Source organism: Salmo salar, chromosome 04 (genome assembly GCF_965601325.2).
Source record: "Salmo salar chromosome 04, fSalSal1, whole genome shotgun sequence".
Classification (NCBI taxonomy): Eukaryota; Metazoa; Chordata; class Actinopteri; order Salmoniformes; family Salmonidae; genus Salmo; species Salmo salar.
Genome location: NC_138294.1, coordinates 20,711,432 through 20,732,712, shown reverse-complemented (window position 1 = coordinate 20,732,712; position 21,281 = coordinate 20,711,432). Strand labels below are relative to the sequence as shown.

At 42.1% G+C, this 21,281-nt stretch overlaps 1 protein-coding gene across 1 annotated transcript in view; it reads right to left on the bottom strand.

The window, feature by feature from the left end:
• Positions 1-247: 247 nt before the first annotated feature.
• LOC106610227 (rho GTPase-activating protein 10) overlaps positions 248-21,281 on the bottom strand; it is a 64,890-nt gene continuing 43,856 nt past the window's right edge. Inside the window, exons 18-23 of the mRNA XM_014209443.3 lie at positions 20,176-20,335; positions 17,697-17,826; positions 14,481-14,637; positions 6,588-6,671; positions 5,373-5,473; positions 248-3,616 (exon numbers count right to left, since the gene is read on the bottom strand). Coding sequence (XP_014064918.1) covers positions 3,528-3,616; positions 5,373-5,473; positions 6,588-6,671; positions 14,481-14,637; positions 17,697-17,826; positions 20,176-20,335 — 721 coding nt within the window. The 3' untranslated portion in view covers positions 248-3,527. The remainder of the gene's footprint in view (positions 3,617-5,372; positions 5,474-6,587; positions 6,672-14,480; positions 14,638-17,696; positions 17,827-20,175; positions 20,336-21,281) is intronic.

Below are 21,281 nucleotides of genomic sequence, written 5' to 3'. Positions count from 1 at the left end.
AATTATTTTTGGGCCCCCAAAATGATAACCTTTGATATATTCTATTCCATTGTTCTTCCACAGAAAGTCCTGACAGTCCAACAAACTTCATTGAAACGATTCAGTAGAGTTGCCATTTTACTTTTTTATATCAAATGTATGCCCTCGAGCCAAGAATATTAAATGTAAATATCAAATATTTTGGGAGGACCATTTCAGTGTGCAGTGTCCATCTACTCTCCCGTTATCAGAAGAATACATAATGGGGTAAAGAATAAAAATGTCTTTATTTATTTAACATTGATCAAGAGGACATCCAATGTTACAAAATTGAAATGGATGCCACGACCTTTAGAAATGTCATGAATCACTGTCTTAAATTACTGCAATTGCAATGCAAAATGAGAGAACAAAAGCTCTTAGAAAAATGAAACCGGCTTTGTTGAACGGCAATAGAATAAAAGTATTGTGATGGGTTTAGTACACTTACAATTGTAAAAACCACTCCAAATGAAACCACTAAAAACTAATTCTGTTGACCACTAAAAAAAGAGGGTTCTGGAATAGAATATACTTGGCATTTTGTGTGGCCTTTTAAAATAACTATATACACAGCCATAGACAATACAATTGGGAAAATACTGCATTTGTGATTGTGGTAATAATAATAAAATATTGTCGTCAGTCAATTTGGCACAAAATAAAAAGTAGATGGAACGTCATCTAATTTTCGTAAATTCTGTTCAGAAAGATTTTGAACAATGTCAAATATGGATTGATAAAACCCCACTTTGTTTTGCACATTCCCATACATCATTGCTGCATTGAGTTGAACATTGTCACACCTAAAGAATTGATTAGAACTTTAGATACTCATGCCATTTCAGCAAGCCATTTCTGTATTTTGAAACATAAGATTAGCATTCCTGCGACATCATTTTCTTGACCTCTGAGAAATTAAGCTAATTGATTGCACCCAAATTGGCCCTTCTAATTTACAGGATTCACATAATAATCAATAAATATAGTACCCAACATCTTATTTGGACCGAAGGTTATCCTATCATTGAGCAAGACATGAGGAATCCAATAAAATGAGCAAAAGCCACCGAAGGACCCCCCCACACCAATGGTCAGTATACAGCATCAGTTCTGTCTAACAAGTAGTATGGAGCTGCGGCTTGGAGTATTGCTTCTTCATTCTATGTAATGTATTCCCTCTGAATCAGGTGTTTCTTTTCCCCCGTTCAGAGAAATTTGCCATTTGAAATCACTTGTATTATTTACCAAATATTAGTCTGAAAGTACCAGGTTGTCAACTTGATGTTGCCGTTCCTACTGACACACCCCTTTGTAAATGTTGCTGGTCTCGTGTTTATTAAACAGATCACAACATTTTCTTTGCAACTTTGGGTAGAAAACCAATAGCTTTTGCTCATGAAAATAAATTGTGTGGGAATCCTCACAAGTCAAGACAGTCCTCCATGAAAGCAATTCAGTTTCTCTGTCTTAGCAGCCTAATGATTCAACCCAACAAATGGCAGCTCTGAGTGGGCAACACCACCTAAGGTGCAATTCTCATGAAAACTTTTCCTACAAGCCCAAAACTCTGAAGAAATGGGCTAGTGACTAAAATGTGACAAAAAGCCTAACAAAATTATAAACTATTGCATGGCAGTCATATGTTTAATACAATTATTTGAAAATATATGTTGTGTGATTAGCAACTTGTACCATTAAACCCAACACCATTGCAAGATACTATACAGTGTGTGTTTGGGACTTTTCCCATTGAAGAGCATAACACTGAAACCATTAGAACTGCTGTAGCCTAATGGTTTGTTTATTCACCAGGAATGGTCAAACTAACCCAGACCTTTTTTAAAGGGAATAAACCACACAGAGGGGCTGTTTCCTGAACACAGATTAAGCCTAAGAGAAGGACAACCTGAATTGCTTTCATGGACTGGCTTGAATTATGAGGATGGCCACAATTTAGTTTCATCATGAGCAAAAGCTATTGGTTTTTCTACCCAAAATTGCAAAGTAAATTGCATGGCAATTTTTTAACCCATGTTTATAACATGGGTCTCAAAAGGTGTGACCCATGTAATAAACACAGAGACCAGCAAAATGGATAAAAGGGTGTGGCAGTAGCAGGAACAGCGGCATATAGTAGGTAAAACCTGGTACTCACTAATTTATGGTAATGCCAGCAACTTCAAATGGCTAATCTCTGAACGGGGGGGAACAAACACCAGATTCACAGGAAATACATTACATAGGATGAAGAAGCAATACTCCAAGCCGCAGCTCCATACTACTTGCTAGACAGAAAACCGATACTGTATACTGGTTGTGGGGTGCAATTGATGAGGAGTATGTGGGTGGCTATTGGATTCCTCATGTCTTACTCATTGGTAGGAAGAATTATGGTCAAATGTTACTATATTTATTGAAGATTATTTAAATCCTATCATTTTAAATGGCCAATTTGGGTGCAATCAATTAGCTTAAATTCTTAGAGATCAAATTACATTTCAACAAAATAATGTTTCAGGAATGCTAATCTTATCTGTTTGTAACTACAGAAACGATTTCAGCACAATCTGAGATGGTGGGTGTCAAAATCCTCCTAGTGCTTTTTGAAGTGGAAACAACCCGATAACTAGACTAAGTTCGGACATCATTGAATGTCTAGGTCAACAAGTATGCAGAGGAAGAGTGTCTGAACCATAGAAATACAAGAACCGTTCTAGTAATTATATTTCTATGGTTTGATCGAAGGAGACCCATTCCAATATGACTGCCTCTACGGCATGTCAGTGTACAATCAGTCACAACGGTGGATACCATACTTTGAGAAAAAAAATAAAAAAAATAAAAAAAGAGCTAATATTGTGGTTTAAAAAAATATAAAATATGCAATCAATGTGCCAATTAAATAAATCACAATATCCCAAAGCACCTCTTGAAGAGTATTCCAGACATTCTTCACGGAACACAACTCTTTAGCATTTTCCAAACATACCCGTTCAGTAAATGCATGTCAACTCTGTCTTGGTGTTGTAAGGCACCTTAAAAATGTTACTTTCTTTCCTATTTCCAAGATAATGGATTGTACATCATTGCTGGGGAATAATTATTATTCTGCATTAAAATGAATGAACGTGTTGATGAACGCATAGTAGTCGCCGGGCAGGGAACGTGAGATTTGAAGGCATAAGAAAAAGTATGAATTTGAGAATGGGAGTGTGTCAACATCGACTTCATGGATACCATGTATAAGGTGACTGTTGGGCGAGATACAGCCATAGATGGTGGCAGGCCAGGCGACCGTTGGGTTTGGCATACAGCATCTAGATGGAGATTGTCAGGGATGACGAGACCCCTCTTCCACTAGCCTGGTCCAAGATCTGTTTGTGCGTTCTTCCCAACAATGTTTTGGTAATGACTATGACCATATAAAAGTATACAGTACAAACAGCTCTGGGACAAGGCTAGTCTTCCACTGAAAGTATACAGGCTAAGAGGTCTAAGGTTCTGGACTACAGCATCTCCACATAGTTTTCAGGGATGAGGCCTTTCTTCCCCTCCAGCTCTCCTTCCAGCCAGCCAGGTTCCCTGGAAGGTGCCACTGCAGATGGGAACAGAAGGTACCAGGGGACAGGGTGAGATGGGAGTAAACACACTGCATTTCATCAGTGTTAGAAAACACAGATGGCTGTGTCAGTGAGAGAAAGTTTTACTCAGAGCTTTATAGTTGACATTTTATAGTTGGCATAGATAGAGTATATAAACACAACCATCATCTCTGCAAACACTGAAATTGTTTCTGTGCTCTGGAAATACTCAGCAAATACAAATACAAAGTGATGGGCAATGTCCCCGTGCCATGTCATCCTCATTTTGTCCGTTCAGCTAATGTACCCCATTTGCTGGGAGAATAACTCAAGAGGGTATCATTGTAGACTGTATAAAACGTATTTGTCACAGAAGCTTTTCAGAGAACAGGGACATGTTAATTAGGCACTAAATGGATTAAAAGACATACAGGGAGGGACTTCTCCAATCAGAATTCTTTATTTCAGTTCTGCATTGCAAAATGTTAGAATTTTTTTTTAAGTTGGTCTTTCCATGGTGCCGGACCATCTTCAGACTGAATGAGAGATGATAGGAGGTAAATTGGCAGCAAAACACAGCGTCAATGGATTCCTACCCAAACTCTGTATATTTGACTAAAGTGAAATGGGCTGAGATATGTTGATGCACAACTTCAGTATTTTCTAACCCATCTCTCTAAAATGTTTATACTACGTGATATTTGGTTCTCTTGCTTGTGGTGTATATTATTTCTTAGGAGATGGAAAACCCAAGATGATATTAAATCAAGCCGTGCCATTATTAAAACTATTATTGATAAAATATGTTTCGACCATGTTTGGTTAGGTATGCGCAAGCCAATATAGGTCTCTAGTCAAGAGATTGGCCATTTTTGCCCTCATACTGTAACACTTCTTTTGACAAGGGTTCTTTCATTTGTCGACCCATGCACTGCCAATTGACAGTGTGGGGCTTTGAGATTGTTGGATTCTCAATACGAGACAGTGAATCATATTTTTCAAATATTCTTGGCTCGAGGGCATACATTTGATATTTGCCATCTGAGTTAAAATCTCAAACACCTCAGTTGAGTTTAACTGGAAAATAACCCCATACCAGATAATATTTGATTAGTAGAGACTCACTTGCCTGACGACTCACCCGGAATTTAATTCCTCTGCTCTATTAAATTGCTACATGCATTCAGTCTGAATCTGACATCCTAGAAGTCGTTGAGGGGAGTTGTACAAATTTAATCAGCGATTCAATCATCTCTAACAAATCAAAGTTGATAAAGTCATCATGGAGGCTGGCTCAACCCATCGGTTTCTGGGAACAATCAGAATGTGTTCGCATTCTAGAAATCATAGGGCAAATCCAGACTAATCGTGGAGAAGAAACAGTTTGGCAAGAGGCTTAAGGACGGGTAGCTATGCAAGTGTCTTACATCTTCAGGATGCCCAGCTCACATGCATACTTGAGTAAGCCCTCAATGATAATTGGCTTGTAATACCCAGCCACGGACGCATTGCATCTTATCAAGGACATAATGACATATCCTCTTGTAAAGACTCCTGTATCAAGTCCATTTCCCTTCACTGACTAGAGCTCTGTCAAGTCCCCTTTCAGATGGAACTGGAGAGTCAATCTCTACCCCTCCTCTCTCCCCTCCATCCGTCTGATTCAAGATCAGATTGGGCTGTCCTGTTACCGGTTCCCTCACGGATCCAATATGCCCGGCGGTTCTTTGAGATTTCGGAGTGAGCCACTGTTGGAGCGATAACACTTACCGGCGCTGAATATTGCTCCGACCTGGAAGGATAACTCAGATTCGTGCTCGGCCTCGCACGGGTACACCGCCATAGCTCTCTTGCCGCCGCCACCGGTGACACTGAAAAATGACGACAATCAGTGAGCTTGTGGGGCTTTGGAAGAGGGAGGGAGATCAGAGGATTACTCCACAGTTCAATCTGGGCTAGGTGATCAGTACTGAAACAGCAGGGAGAAAATGAGCAAAAGGACTACAGGTATCTCAAGGGCTGGCGCGAACCAAGAGGACTACAGGTATCTCAAGGGCTGGCGCGAACCAAGAGGACTATGGGTATCTCAGGGGCAGGCGCGAACCAAGAGGAGTGTTGTCTGGCCGCTATCTGAACCTGGCGAGCGAGTCCACACACCACCGTCCCTCTCTCAGAGACACAGGGTCAGCGTGGATGCATCTCAGACAGCAGACATGCGTCAGGCCACAGCGATAGACCACCATTATGGTTCTACTGAGATAATTCGAGCGGGGCAATTCTAAAGCAGGTTTCTACACAAACAGAACAGCCGAATGGAATTCCTGAGAGTTCCTCTCCTGGCAGTTATGCAAAATTCTACCCATAGTGGTTACAGACCTAGACACTTTGACGCTACATTCTTAAAGTGAACGTGAGGTAAAAGGGTTGTCTAAGAAACTATATGCATGCATAGCCCTGCAAAGGTTAGAGAAGATGCTTTTCTGGCCTTGACAAAACAACGTGTTTATTCGGCAAGGTTTCTGTTTTGCCCCCAATGCAAATAGTAATGCCTGCTGCCAGTTGAGAACTATGTAGAAAACTCAGCCTTCAATACCTCATACCCTGATAAATATTTCATATACCTACACTCTGCTGCAACAACAACAACAACGTTGGAGACCAAAACATAATATCTATTCAAACTGAAAAACTTTGGTGGATGCCGAGTTGTCACTGCAACCATCTTCACCTGCACTTTGGGATTTGTTCTTTTGAATAGAGGGTATTCTTACGGGACTGCATCTGGAGGAACAGGCCTTTTGTATATATTAAATAACATAATGGATTGCCCATAATGACTTGGCCATGTGCAATTTCCTAAGCATAATTTGAACGCTTGAATTAATAATTTTGTCTCGTAGGTAGCCCAGCTATGGATAACAGTTATGGGCTACGAGTCTACAGAGTTCCCACAGAGTCCATTCAAATACCTGTGTGCGTGCTTACCCGTCCACTGTCTTGTCCCCATCAGAACTGGCTTTGGTCAGGGCTCCAGAGTTGAGCCACGAGGCTGCTACAGTGATGCAGGCCCTGCAGTCAAACAGAGGGTCAAACAAACATTATAACCAGATACCAAATACCTACAGTAGCATCCCAATGACACCAGACAGTGGTCTGCCAACACAATGTCAGTGACCACTGCATCCACCCAGTAGTGTCTTAATCTTTTCCCTGGCCTGAGTGAAGCCTATGAACTCAGATTGTTGCAGCATATTTAACTGAATGGTTAATGTCCTCCCATCTGTATTTTACTGCAGCAAGAAGGTCTAGGTGACGCCATTGTTAAGATGAAAAGTGAATTCCCTTCTCAAACGCATATTTGAAGTCGTTTAAGTTAAACATGCTTAATTCCCTGTAGTCACCAACATAAAAGAGAGAGAAAAAAAAAGTACACAGCCATCTCAAAACAACTGCTATAATTTACACTGAAATCATTAGCAATTTTCGGAGTGAGAGGTAGAGTGAGGTTTTAATGGCTAGTGCCCTTGAGCTGTGGGGGGAAAGCCAGAGGGGATTTCAGCAGGGGACAGTGTGTGGCAGAGAGTAGAGGCTGGGAAGAGCGCCACACATAACAGCTAGCTGCTTTCGCACACAGCCAATTAATATTCCACCTCCAGAATCTACACAGCCTTGGCAAGGCTTACAGAAACTCACAGGTTTTGTTCTAATTACCTTTGTTTGTACAGTTTTTGTAAAAACAATTCTGTAGTGAAGGGCACATTTAGAAAATGCTACACAAGTTTATTTATGTGAGATCATTTTAAAAAGGACAAAAATCAGTAGGTTGTTTCAGAAAGGAAAGAACAAAAAAGCAAATACATTGACCCTTTGTGAAGAACAGCAGTAAACAGAATCAAGGGTCATCACTTTAGATTTTTTGGGGGGGGGGAATTAATCAGATCCAAAAAAAAATCCAAAAAAAATAAATAAAACAGGGTCATATTGGGGCTGAATAAACACTGGCTGTTTCTTTGATAATGCCCTTGACCCCCCTGTTTGACTACCACACCATCTCAGGACAATTCAACAGCCTTTAACATGCAGATTGTAGAATGCTGGGGAGAGGAAATTTAGACACATACACAGAGGAACACAAAGAGAGAGAAACACAGAGATGAGCAGCACAACCCCCTATGAATAAAACATTGAGAGCAGGTGCATAATTATTCAAATCTGGGGAAGTTCACAACTGTCCTCACTTTATTATGAAGCATTGTTTGAATATTTTTGAAAATCAATGTCCTACATTTTAACCACTTATTTGACTGATATTTGACATATGGATTAGTCCAATAGTATAAAAAGAACAAAGTACATGCGATTGACCCATTCTTCTTTAGAGACAAAAATTGTATTTTCCCCCAGGAACAACTTCCACTGTTCTCAGGACAGACAAAAAAAACACCACAAAAAACAAAAACAACCAGTATCACCAACTTAGAAAGTTAGAGAATGTTCTAGAAAACCATTACTAGAGGTCCTTTAGCCTGAACACAGTGTAACTGGAGGGGAAAGCAATTCACTTAACAGTAAAGCCTCCACTTCCCCACTAATTCAACTGTCCTCTATAAACTACCTGGGGAGGTCACAGCCCATAACATCTGTTCACTAAATGAATATAAGAGACACCCTATAGACATGACCATTCACTCTAAAAACAGCTATACCAATCCTATTAACCATTACTAGTAAAGATGTCGTCTTGTGCCATACGCCCTTTACTGCTAAAGTAGGGGGACGGAGGGGGCAGAGTGTGTGTCTGCGCTCTTTTATGCTCTCTGCGCCAAGTCTCGCCCTACTTTAACCTCCAGAGACGGCGCAGGGCCAGCCAGGGCAGAGTGGGGCTGGGAGGGACAGCCAGCGTCAAGCCGCCCTCCTTCCCTGCCCGGGGCCCATGCTAATACAGCGTAATGAGTAAATTGCTTCTAGCCGCTGCTCCCATAGAGACACTAAAATACAATTAGAGGGAGCAGCTTGGGAGGGCAGGGGTTACAGGTGGGATGGGAATGAGGGTACACAGTCCCTACCCCTCTCTGGCCATGACTTCTGCTCAGAATACGAAGACCGCATTGAAGACAGAAAAGTCTGTTGTCTGTGTTCAGATCTGTCTGACCACTTCAGGAGGTGGTCAGGGCTGCATTGTGTGTGCATTTCTCCTCAGTCTGGACGCAGTCAGGCCACCGAAGCGCATACAGTGGGCGACGTCATCAGCACTCCTACCACAAGTCTCCAGAAAACGCGTGTTTTGGGACAGTCACCCTTTCATTATAAAGTCGGAGGAAATACGTTCCTAGCGTGAGAGTTTGCTGGACTCAAATGCTAGCCAGCTAGTTTCCATTTTGAAAAAAATAGTTTTGTTTGGCTAGAGTTAGTCTAACCCGTTTGCAATCCATTTAGCTTTGCTTGCTAGTTAGCTACTGCCGTCAACTACTGCCGTCAAGTTGTTGTTTTATCATATTTTGCCTATTCCAAGCTTTGTAGAATGCATACTGGCATTTTAATATAGCGGGGAAAGGGACTCTGGACACACTGTGGCCACATTTAAAATGTAGGTGTAGATGCATGACGTGTTCGGAATTCCACGATCAGAATACGAAAACTGCATTAACTCTCAAGTGTAGACATGGCCTCTGTCCTCCATCTATCCGTCACCCCCTCCTCTCTCCAAGCTCTCCCTCCATCAGGTTCTAGTCAGGTTCAGTCAGTGCAGTGGATGCCGGATGGTGTGGGTGATTTATAGCTCTGCAGACAGTGTGTGTATGTGTGGGCAGTGTGTGTGTCTGCGCTCTTTTATCATCGGATGGGGCCACAGTGTCTCCTGACCCCTCCTGTCTCAGCATCCAGTATTTATGCTGCAGTAGTTTATGTGTCGGGGGGCTAGGGTCAGTCTGTTATATCTGGAGTATTTCTCCTGTCTCATCCGGTATCCTGTGTGAATTTAAGTATGCTCTCTCTAATTCTTTCTCTCGGAGGACCTGAGCCCTAGGACCATGCCTCAGGACTACCTGGCATGATGACTCTTTGCTGTCCCCAGTCCACCTGGCCATGCTGCTGCTCCAGTTCCAACTGTTCTGCCTGCGGCTATGGAACCCTGACCTGTTCACCGGACGTGCTACCTGTCCCAGACCTGCTGTTTTCAACTCTCGAGACAGCAGGAGCGGTAGAGATACTCTCAATGATCGGCTATGAAAAGCCAACTGACATTTACTCCTGAGGTGCTGACCTGTTGCACCCTCAACAACTACTGTGATTATTATTATTTGACCATACTGGTCATTTATGAACATTTGAACATCTTGGCCATGTTCTGTTATAATCTCCACCCGGCACAGCCAGAAGAGGACTGGCCACCCCTCATAGCCTGGTTCCTTTCTAGGTTTTGGCCTTTCTAGGGAGTTTTTCCTAGCCACTGTGCTGCATTGCTTGCTGTTTTAGGCTGGGTTTCTGTACAGCACTTTGAGATATCAGCTGATGTAAGAAGGGCTATATAAATACATTTGATGTGTGTGTGTGTGTGTGTGTGTGTGTGTGTGTGTGTGTGGGGAGAGGGGCCACTGGCATCTCAGCTGCTCCACATTAGCATGGGGGGGACGGAGCGCTGCAGTGCAGCAAATCCACTCATTAACCTCAGTCCACACAGCACACTGTCTGCCTGGCGCTCTGCCTGGGCCAACAGCAGAACAGGAGCACTGTCACTTTACCCACCTGAGGGTAGGTGCTGAGATTCACTCTTTACTGCTAAGGTAGGGGGATGGAGGGGGAAAGGGGGCAGAGTGGATGTGTGCGCACGAACACAGTATACAGGCACTAAAACAGGCAAACTCAAAACTGCATGTTAGTGTGTATGCTCATTGACTTCTCACCACACGCAAAAACAAACAGATTCAAATCAGACACTCAAATATTCAGTCATAAAAGTCGTGACTTTACTAAACAAGCGAAGGCTATTAATGAAATAGCAATTATGAAGATCTGGAAAAACCTGTCAAGTAAATAGATACCGAAATGATTACAGGATAAATGGTTGGGAAAGTATTCAATGATTTCAACATGGTTGCCCTAGAAACCCATCAAATGAACAGAGTGGAAAATGGATTTATCCAAAAACAAATTACAACTAAGCCAGACAGGAGAAAAAAAAAATTGGTGTCTGGTTAAACAGAATATCACAGAGCCTCGAATTACACATCGGTTGGTTTTTGTTGTTTTCAATCTACAAAATGTGTTTCCTATTGAAATATGATTACATACACAACTTAAACATTACGAATACCTGCTCTTTCCATGACAGACTGACCAGGTAAACACTATTATCACTTATTGAAGCAACTGGTTAAAACCACTAGAAGGGGAAGAGACAAGTTAAAGATTTACCTAAAAATGACATAGCCAAATCTAGCTGCCTGTAGCATGGATATGCATATTCTTGATACCATTTGAAAGGAAACAATTTGAAGGTTGTGGAAATGTGAAATGAATGTAGGAGAATAAGACATTAGATCTGGTAAAAGATAATACAAAGAAAAAAACGAACATGCGTTTTTTTGTACCATCATCTTTGAAATGCAAGAGAAAGGCCATAATGTATTATTTCAGCCCAGGCAATTTTTTTTAGACTGATCCAATGAACCATTGCATTTATCTTCAAAATGTATCAAGACTGCCCAAATGTGCCTAATTGGTTTATTAATAACTTTAAGTTCATAACTGTGCACTCTCCTCAAACAATAGCATGGTATTCTTCCACTGTAATAGCTACTGTAAACTGGACAGTGCAGTTTTCTGCCCATATCAGATATGTCTACGTCCTGGGAAAAAAAAAAAAAAAAAAAAAAAAAAAAAAGTTACTTACAACCACATGCTAATCGCATTAGCCAATGTTAGCACAAATGTCCCGAGGGGGACCCGAACAGGGTATGGTAGTATGTGCCTGGTGCACCAGTTTGAGTGTGTCAAGAACTGCAACGCTACTTTTTCATGCGCAACAGTTTCCCGTGTGTATCAATAATGACCCACCACCCAGCCAACTTGACAACTGTGGGAAGCATTGGAGTCAACATGGGCCAGCATCCCTTTGGAACACTTTCGACACCTTGTAGAGTTCATGCCCCCAACTCAATATTAGGAAGGTGTTCCTAATGTTTTGTACGGTGTATGTCTGAAGTTTGATTTTCAGTGGAAGCAAACTTAAAAATAAACCTATAGTATAATAGAATAACTAGGCTGTGTCCATTTGGTGAAAAACTGAAATTCGTCCAACTGACCATCTAAACCCCCCACAAATAAACATGCACTTTGAGAAGCACAGGGTAAGCCACAGAGCAGTTCCCCTGGATCAAGAGCAGCTTAGGCGTTAAGTGCCTTGCCCAAGGGCACAACAGGAGATGATACCTGGGATCAGACACTAGCAGTCCTCCGGTCACCAGTTCAGCTCCCACTAGTTTTATAATCGTGTGGATATGGGGGCAGTCACTGTACTGGTGCTGGTTCCCATTACTGTATGACAGGAAAGGAATTCCACCCCACAGCCTCCAGGCCAGGTAGGGTCTGCCAATGGGGGACAGACGGAGGGAGGGGGGGACTTTCTACTGCTCCTCTTTCTGGGCTAAGAGACTTTCCACATCCCTGATTACTGGAGGAGTGGTGGGCAGGGTCTCATATGTATAAACTGTATTCTATATCACTCTTAATCCAATGCTGCCGCTCTGACATATGTATATATGCTTAATCTATTCCTTACTTAGATGTATGTGTATATGTTGTGAAACTGTTAGATATTACTGCACTGTCGGTGCTAGAAGCACAAGCATTTCGCTACACCCACAATAACATCTGCTAAACACGTATGTGACAAATAAACCTGATTTGAGCTGGTAAGCACCAACAAACAAGTCTACCTTCAATCTGGGTGGGCAGGAAACTCTGTTCTATGATCCACAGCTGTCTGCCAAGAGAGAGGGATGGGGGAGGAAGAGGAGAAGAGGCAGAATTACAGTCTCACTCTCCAGGTCTGGAAATGACTGCCACGGGGAGATCCAGATAGTGAATTTGGGGGGGGATGAGATGAGACACTGAAGTTGGCAGAGATAAATCATCACTCTATAGAAAATAGTGTCTGATGTAGAGTTGTAGTTCAACGTGTGTATAATATGTCATTTTTTTCCTGGTAAAAGCTTAACAGACTCCAGGTATTGAGCAGTAAGCGCCACATCAGTGACTTCACATTACAGTGTTGAGGCTGGTTAAGTCGAGTTATTCTAGCCTGGTCCCAGATCTGTTTGTGCTGTTTTGGCAACTCCTATGATCAATGCCACTGTCAAGCTAAACAGCAATGGCCAAGGCAGCACAAACTGATCTGAAAACAGGCTACCTACTGTACACACTCATTCCACCTCCCACGCCTTTTGTGGTGTAGAGTGACGGTGCCGTGGCCTCTGCCAGAAAGGTGCTCCCTGCCATGCTCTCGCACACACACACGGCAGTCTTCATAAAAAGGTCAGAGCTGAGCTATAAGAGTGAACCAGAATATCTCCCAAAGTCAATACGATTTACACGGCTGACGCACCGCCACCTGTCTCCCAAACAAATAACTGCAATATTCACGACCCCCTCCCGGTCACTCCTTCCGTTCCACTGGAGGAGAGGCGAAGCCACGAAGTGGGAAAACATGGAAAAAAACGAGTCTTGTTATGTAACCCACTGTAGCTCCGTCTGTCTACTATGGCGATTTGGAGCCAAGGCTAGAGGTGCGACACACACAGACAGAGCGAGAGAGACACAGAGAGAGAGAGAGAGCGAGAGAGAGACACGTTGAAAACCAAAGAAAAATCATATTTTTCTCCTCAGTTAAGTATGTGCTAATTTTGTTGTTTTACAGCTCGTGTGTCTTGTGAGAAGAACTCATTGCACTCTGAGCATCTCAGAGAGAGGGAGGGAACGTGGGCGAGGGAGTCAGAGAAACAAAGTTTTTCACAAGGTGAATCTGCAGACATGAGACACTGCAGAGACAAAGAGCAGCCCAACATCTGCAGTCTAACCCAATATTATTATTAGCTCTCGCATCAGCATTCAAGGCAAGCTGTGGGCTGGAGACAACTAATAGAAACCAAGGACTTCAGAGAAGGATTGGATACAGAGGAGGGCAGAGGGGGAGGAGCGAGCGGGCACGAGGAGAGCGAGGAGTGAGAAAGCAAGGAAAGTGATAGATGCATATGTACGTGGAGACTGGGAAGGGGTAGACAGAGGAAGTGGGCATCAATTTACTTTCTGTGCCACATTAAAAAACGAATTAAATGCATATTTTCTTGGGCAGGTTATGACACTAGCGATATATTCATTTCAAAGAGTTTCTCAGAGAGAGAGAGTTTCAATTAAAGAGATAAAGGTTTGCTGTATGAATGGAGCCAGCAACACCAAAATGTCCCCGTCAGTGACTAAGTGGTGTGAGTAGAGAAAACAGCATTCAATCCCACTGCAACACGTCAGCTCTTCCAGACTGCGTTTGAGAGGGTGAAGCCAGACTGCTACAGATCTTAATGTGGGGGGGGGGGGGGGGAGAGACTCAGGGGGAAAGTTAGGTAAGCAGAAGAAGTTTAGCTTGAGTGATTAAGAATGAATGACTATTTCAAGAGTGTTAGTAAGCTGTATAAGATACAGCATTGTAAAGAGGTTAGGGTAAAATAGTAGCCTTCTCTTTAGCCATGGAGAGATGTAATGATGGCTGATCCTATAGTGACACCGCCAATCAGGATACATGTCTTGTAACTGAAGTAGCCAGAATATCTGAAAAGACTGATGCTGAGGTTAACCGCAGGCATTTCTCCATGTAGACCCACTTACCCTGGGCTGTCTCCTGTGGTGAGGCTGGCGAGAAGGGGAGCATGGTTGGCCTTCTCCGGAGGCGTCCCCGAGGCAGTCGACTGGGACGACACCGACTCGTTGCTGCCTAGCGACGCCTCATCCGAGTTGGAACCGACATCAGGTGATGTTGGTGACACTGAGAGGAGAAGTAAGGCTGTTAGTCGTTGAGAGCAAATTGCTGGACGAGAACATCTTTGTCCTTTATTTAGGGGAGCAAGGCTAAACGCGGCTCTGTGGATGACCCTGTGACAGCAGCTGAATAATGGGGCAGTGGACGACCAGGAGATCACCATGACTAAGGGACGCTAGAAGGCCAAGTTCACTGTCCAGTACAACTCTTAGTTCCTGTTTTTAAAACTGAAGGACAGACGATCCTAAGCAGCAATGAAAAGTTAAAAGGAAGTTGCTTGTTTAAATTTGGAAGTGTAGTTTCCTTTCCCACCACACCGATCAAAGCAACAGGGCAGCAATTCTGGATTATGGGAGTCTATATGAAATGAGTGACGTTCAGGCAGAGTCCCCCTGGACTCTACTAAAAGCTAATGGCTGACAGTGCAATTCTGCACTGTGGGAGAAAGTATTTGCAGATTCTGTCGAAGACAATCATGATCATAAGGGCCATTCATAAAATACTGTAACTTTTCGGCCCGTATACAATAGGTCTTGTAGACCAGATGACACTGATTAGATAGATATCTCATGATTATATGACATCTAGCCTCAATTGTATCAAAACATCTACAAGAAGCCGTTTCGCTGTCGGAGAAAAGGCTACTGTTGCTTTGTTGGTTGCACTGAGCACAAGATGGATGCCTGTCGGTTTTGTGGTCCCGTGTGGCTCAGTTGATAGAGCATGGTGTTTGCACGCCAGGGTTGTGGGTTCGATTCCCACGGGGGACCAGTACGGAAAACAATGTATGAAATGTATGCATTCACTACTGTAAGTCGCTCTGGATAAGAGCGTCTGCTAAATGACTCAAATGTAAAAAATGTAAAAATGGTTTTAGAGCCTCTGGAATCAGTTAAACCCATTTTCTTCAACCATTATTAAAATAAGTTCACTACCTTCAGCTGTATAGAGTTAAGAAGCATCTATCAAGAGGATATTGCAGTCAACAACACATTTTCCATGTTTACACGATCCAAATGAGCCATTCAGAATTACTTCATTACTTTTACTAGAAAACACAGACCAAATAGAAGCAAATAGTCAAAACCAGAGACTACCTGTAAAATCTGCTTTGTACACAATGCCTGTGCCATAATGTGGATTAATTACCTTACGCATTAAATTTAAAAAGTCACAACCGGGTTGATGGAAACAGGAAATGCTGGTACTATTGTATAAATGCTAGCAGACAATTTGTTCATTCAACATGGTGGTATCTTTGTGTCTGTAAAATGAATTACGCAAGAATGGGAGGTAGAATTGCCTTTATGCGCAAATATTGATATAATAACTATCATATCACAGTAAACTTCAGAGTCAAACGATGATACAGTGACACAGGAAAGCATGCAGTTTTAGGCTACAGATGAAATAAGCTATGATGAACTTCACAGGGTGGTGAAAGTGCACTGTGATGAGAAATTTTATTGAAAAGAGCATCATTCCGCTGACATGATGATCAATGCTGTTCGACAAAAAAAAAAAAAAAGTATTGTTCTTAACCATAATCTCTTTTAGGTAGCCTATCTGCACTGTGAGCTGTTGGCTAGAGCGTACATAAAACCAGAAGAGGAACATTTGCTATATAACGTAACAGTTTGTGACAAAACCATCAGTAGTTAAATTAAATGGAAACCTTTTTTTAAATTTTTTTTTTATTTGGTACAAATTTCTTTAAATGTGCACTACGTCATCCACGCACAGCCCTTTCTGCACAATGAGTCAGTTTGATAGAAACATCGGGTGGGAAAATGTGCATATCGTTTTACACAGATTTGACAATATTCGCATGGAAACCTAGCTACTGTAGCAAAACTTTTTTTATGCAGAAAGTTAAAACAAGCGTTTCATATTGGACAAGTTCAAGTAGTCTTCCATTTGATGACTAACGAATACAACCGTGGCTAATGCTAAAAGCTAAAACACAGGATTTGAACTGGCCCAGAAAAATATCAAAGCACCTGGTTCATTGTCCTGCAAATGAGACCGGATTTTCTTCCAAACCCTGGCAGTCATATCTTTTAATAACGTGTCAACATATCGTTAAAGTATTTTTTCCGCTTCACCTGAGTTTTGGCAAAATGTAAGATTTCCATCACAGAGAGAAAATAGAGTACGGTATAAAACAAAACTTGATCGTGAATGATTTGATCCAGGAAAATATGATATTCCTGGCCCTCCAAACTGCAGTGTCCTCAGAAATCCAATACCTGTTGGACAGTTGCCCCATTGCAAATGTGTTAACACACTTCCCTTTCAAGGGGCTGAAGCTACGGCCACACAAAGATGGGTGAAAATGGATGAGAAACATATCTTCCTCAATGTCCATTGTAGAGCGTCAAATGTTTAACTAATTTCATCTTTTAACACACGAGTTGCATATGTAAAAATGATAGACAAATCTATGGATGCCCTCAGTTCTCTCCGTTGTCCTTCAACCATTATCAGCCCCATAGAAAAAAGCCCTTGGTTCATCATTTTTCCATGGATACAAAATCTAGGTGCGGCCGCAGCCTTCAACGTAGCCATCCATATCTACTGGGTATATTTGCCCACACATACATTTAAAAATTAAACATTCTCCGCCAGGTAGTTAAACATCTCACTTTAAAAACATCCAGACTCAGAAGACAATATGGTTAAAGAGAGGATTACATATTTTTCATCCCAGATATTAAAATACCCCAATGGTAAAAGCCTGGAGCAATATGAATGAAGGGAGGGGAGTCAGTTTACAGTAGGGCAGCAGGTCAAGTCACCAGGCTAAATCACCAGGCTCTCCTGGTAGAGCAGTGTGGGAGGAGAGGCCTGGTACAGTAGTGGTACAGCCGTCCCCTTTATATTAGTGATGATCTATAAAGCTATTGTGTAGCTTTACAAAGGCGCAACACTAGCTTCATATAGTACGGGAACCTTTACTGGCATCGTTCAGTCAAATACTTGTCATGAGAGTAGGAGTCCCTCATTCCAACCCAACCTTTCAGCAAGCCTGGCTAAGGATGTAACGTTAGGGCTCTGTCTCTTACCTGTCTGCAGGTCCACTGTCTTTGGGTTATAGACGGCAAGGGGTCGGTTCTGTCGAACAGACAGTTTCTTGGACTGCCTGGTGGGGGCGGAGAGCCCTGGGGAAGACGCACCTGGGACATCTCCAAAGATCTGAAACAAGAAGAGTAAGCGTGTGAGTGGCGGGGGATACTGTGTGCGCATAATCAAAATTCAACTACTCCCTCAAAGCAAAGATGGAGCATATTGAGCAGAGGCATGTCCTCATTTGACCTTAGTAAAATGTGTGTTTTGAAGAGCTCACATCTTTCTGACGCAAGTCAGATAGCAAAGCACTTTAGGCCAGCAGCATGGGTAACTCTAGGGACAGTTGAGATGCTCTTTACTCACTTATTGCGCACTAGGAAAACACATTAGATCTTCCTTTGCAACTTACATCAGGGTTAATATAAACATAGCCCCCGAAACACTAAGACCAAATCCAGTCTAGGGAATAAGGAATCTGCTGAAAGCAGCATCGTGTTTATTAGAGCACCCAACAGAAAACATTTTGCAATAGAAAACAAAAATGACCGTTTTCATTGGACAAACTCTCGGTTTTAGCTCCGTTTAGTGCCTAATGAACAGGAGCCAGAGGTGGCTAGGAGCTGCTGACCCACTCTGACGGGCAGTAGGCCTGGACTGGAGGAGGCTCACTGTACAGCTTGTTTAGATACAGACTAACTTCAAATGTGGAGTTGAAAGAAATTAGGCAGAGAGGGAGGGGAGAGAGCGCGAGAGAAAAAGGAAGTAAAAGAAAGTTGAGAAAGAAAAAGGACGATACAGTGAGAGAAATCGGATATGGTTGAGAGCAGCAGAGTTTCAGCAATCTCTCCTCCTCCCATCTCTGCAGATGGATGTGAATGTAAAACACTGTCTGCTAGCATCTGGGGGTATCAACAGTCTGGCAAGAAGGAGAGAGGGGGAGGGAGAGAGAAGGGGAGGCAGGCACTGGGCCTGAGAGGAAAGCTAATGTCTGTCTGCAAAACTCCCTCACCTCTCGTCTCGCAGCTCAGCACTTTACTTTTCTTAAAGCTTCCAATGGTATTACATTCTGGCTCTGACACCAAGTCTTCCATCACCTTGTGGTGTGTATGGTGAAGTTCTAGAACATTATTTATATGGAAGTGTCTCCTCACCAAAACTTTAATTGCTTGATGGTTGAGCGCTTTCTATTGGACTATTAGAAATAGGAGCTCAAAATTAAACAAGCAATCCATGGTCAATTCATGTTTCAGAGTTTAGGGGTACTCTTGGCATCTTATAGCTGGCCAGAATATTTAGCACAGATCACATACTAATCTCAACCCTTTCTGTTTTGGCTCTGGGAATTGAGCCCCTCTATAGATGTAGGCAGATGATTATTTACATTAAAAGCAGATCACAGTTCTGTAGGTTAGGCAAAGGACCTTGCATGTACCCTTGTAGATGTCATCAAGAGTACCATGACATACTGGATATCGTTTTGAAGCACAAAAAGGGGCAAAGTGAGAATCCCTGCTTTGTAAGTCAACCGCTGGGCAGATGGAATGATGTCAGCCAGGTACTGTAGTCAGCTCAAAGTGATCAACTCTACATTATGTAAAACACATAGATTAAATAGTTGTTATGCTTCTTATCAATAAGCTACTTTACAGTTTCATTTCTTAGAGCCCTAGCCCAAGACAAACAGGGATTTCAATAAGTTTTACTGTACTCATAAAATGTGAAGAATATCACAAACGAGAATATGCTTATATATTGCCTAAAATGTCACTCAGAGCAATGTCCTCAAAATCCCATTGCCAGCACTGGAGAAAAGTCTCAGCAGTGCATTTAGCGGTGGGTTTTAGACAAGCTTTCCTCTGGTTGCAGCTTTGAGGAACAATATTAGACGATGGGTCTATAGATGTTACTGTGGTCAGGGGGACAAGCTCAGGAGCAGTGGAGGAAAAAGTACCCAATTGTCATACTTGAGTAAAAGTAATGATACCCTAATAAAATTACTCAAGTAAAATACTTCAGTAAAAGTATTTGGTTTTAAATATACTTAAGTATCAAAAGTAACTTAAGTATTCAAATTCCTTATATTAAGCAAACCAGACGGCATCATTTTTTTTCTTTTCCTCTTCAAATTATGGATAGCCAGGAGCATACTGCAACAGACATAACTTACAAATGAAACGTGTTTAGTGAGTGTGCCAGATCAGAGGCAGTATGGATGACCTAAAGATGTTCTCTTGATAAGTACGTGAATTGGACCATTTCTGTCCAAAGCTTTAAAAATTAACAAGTACTTTTGGGTGTCAGGGAAAATTTATGGAGTAAAAAGTATATTATTTTCTTAAGGAATGTAGTGAAGTAAAAGTTGTCAAAAATATAAAATAGTAAAGTACAGATACAAACTACTTAAGTATTTTTACACCACTGCTCAGGAGTGCGTTCGGACGTCTGTTTAGTTCAAGAGAAGAATCCAGCGGTTACCTTCTCGTGTTGCTCGATGAGGATCTCCACCACAATGTTCTGGAACTTGAGGTCCATGATGGCAGCCACAGTATCCTCCTGGGGCCTCATCAGGGTGGGACCAAACACCACACCCAGGTTGGCCACCGTCATCAGGTTCAACTTACTGTGGGCCGCCACACTGCATGGGGAGACCAGGGAGGATAACAATTCATGAATTCATAGACAATTGATTTAGTGTGCTTGTTCCCGATGTTAAAAATGTTTTACATAGGGGGATACATACACTTTAGAAGGCCTGTATACTATAAAGAATTCAGCTAGAAAATTCAAATTTGCTTTGAAGATCTGATTACTCCACGTCTGGCAGCTTACTAACATCTGTCTGACAGTTTGCCAAGGAAGGAAGGAAGGTGTTGCTACCACCTTGTTATGTCAGAGGTGTCTAGAACAGCATCTCTAGCTTGGCCTCATAGGTGTTAGCTAGAGTTCTGACTGACATCATTACCCAGTTCATCACCACTCCATAGATTGATCTTGAACATTGACCTTCTCTCCTAAACTTTTCCTCACTTCAAACTCTAAACTTTTCCAGTTGCCTTTCAGCCGATTCACAGTAAGTGAGCGCTAAATTGGGTTGTTTTTTTTTCTAGGGGAGGAATTTTCACTTGACTTTAGAATGACTCTGAAGAGTTGCCAAAAACTGCAGAGATTAGATTCTTTTGGATTCCCATTAGCCTTAAGCCATTTGCCAAAGATAGTCTTACTGGGTTCCTGCACACAACGAAAAAGACAGACAAGACTACAATTTACATACATTTAAAAACAATAAAATGTAATGCGTGTGTGCACATCTATCAGTTCCACATACATCAGTACATACACACAACAAGTAGGTCAAATTCAGGAGAGGCGTTGTGCCATGAGGTGTTGCTGCATGTTTTGTTTTTTAAAACAGAAACCTCAAATCAATCCTTTTGAGTTATGACAAATCAACTGAAAAAAGTCTAAACGTAAGACACAAATTCAAAAATCAGTCATATTAGACCAGTAAAGACACTCCTTAAAATGTATAAAATGACAAATTGTCATTCAGCAGAGTGATGGTTGAAATGCATGAAAGGGAG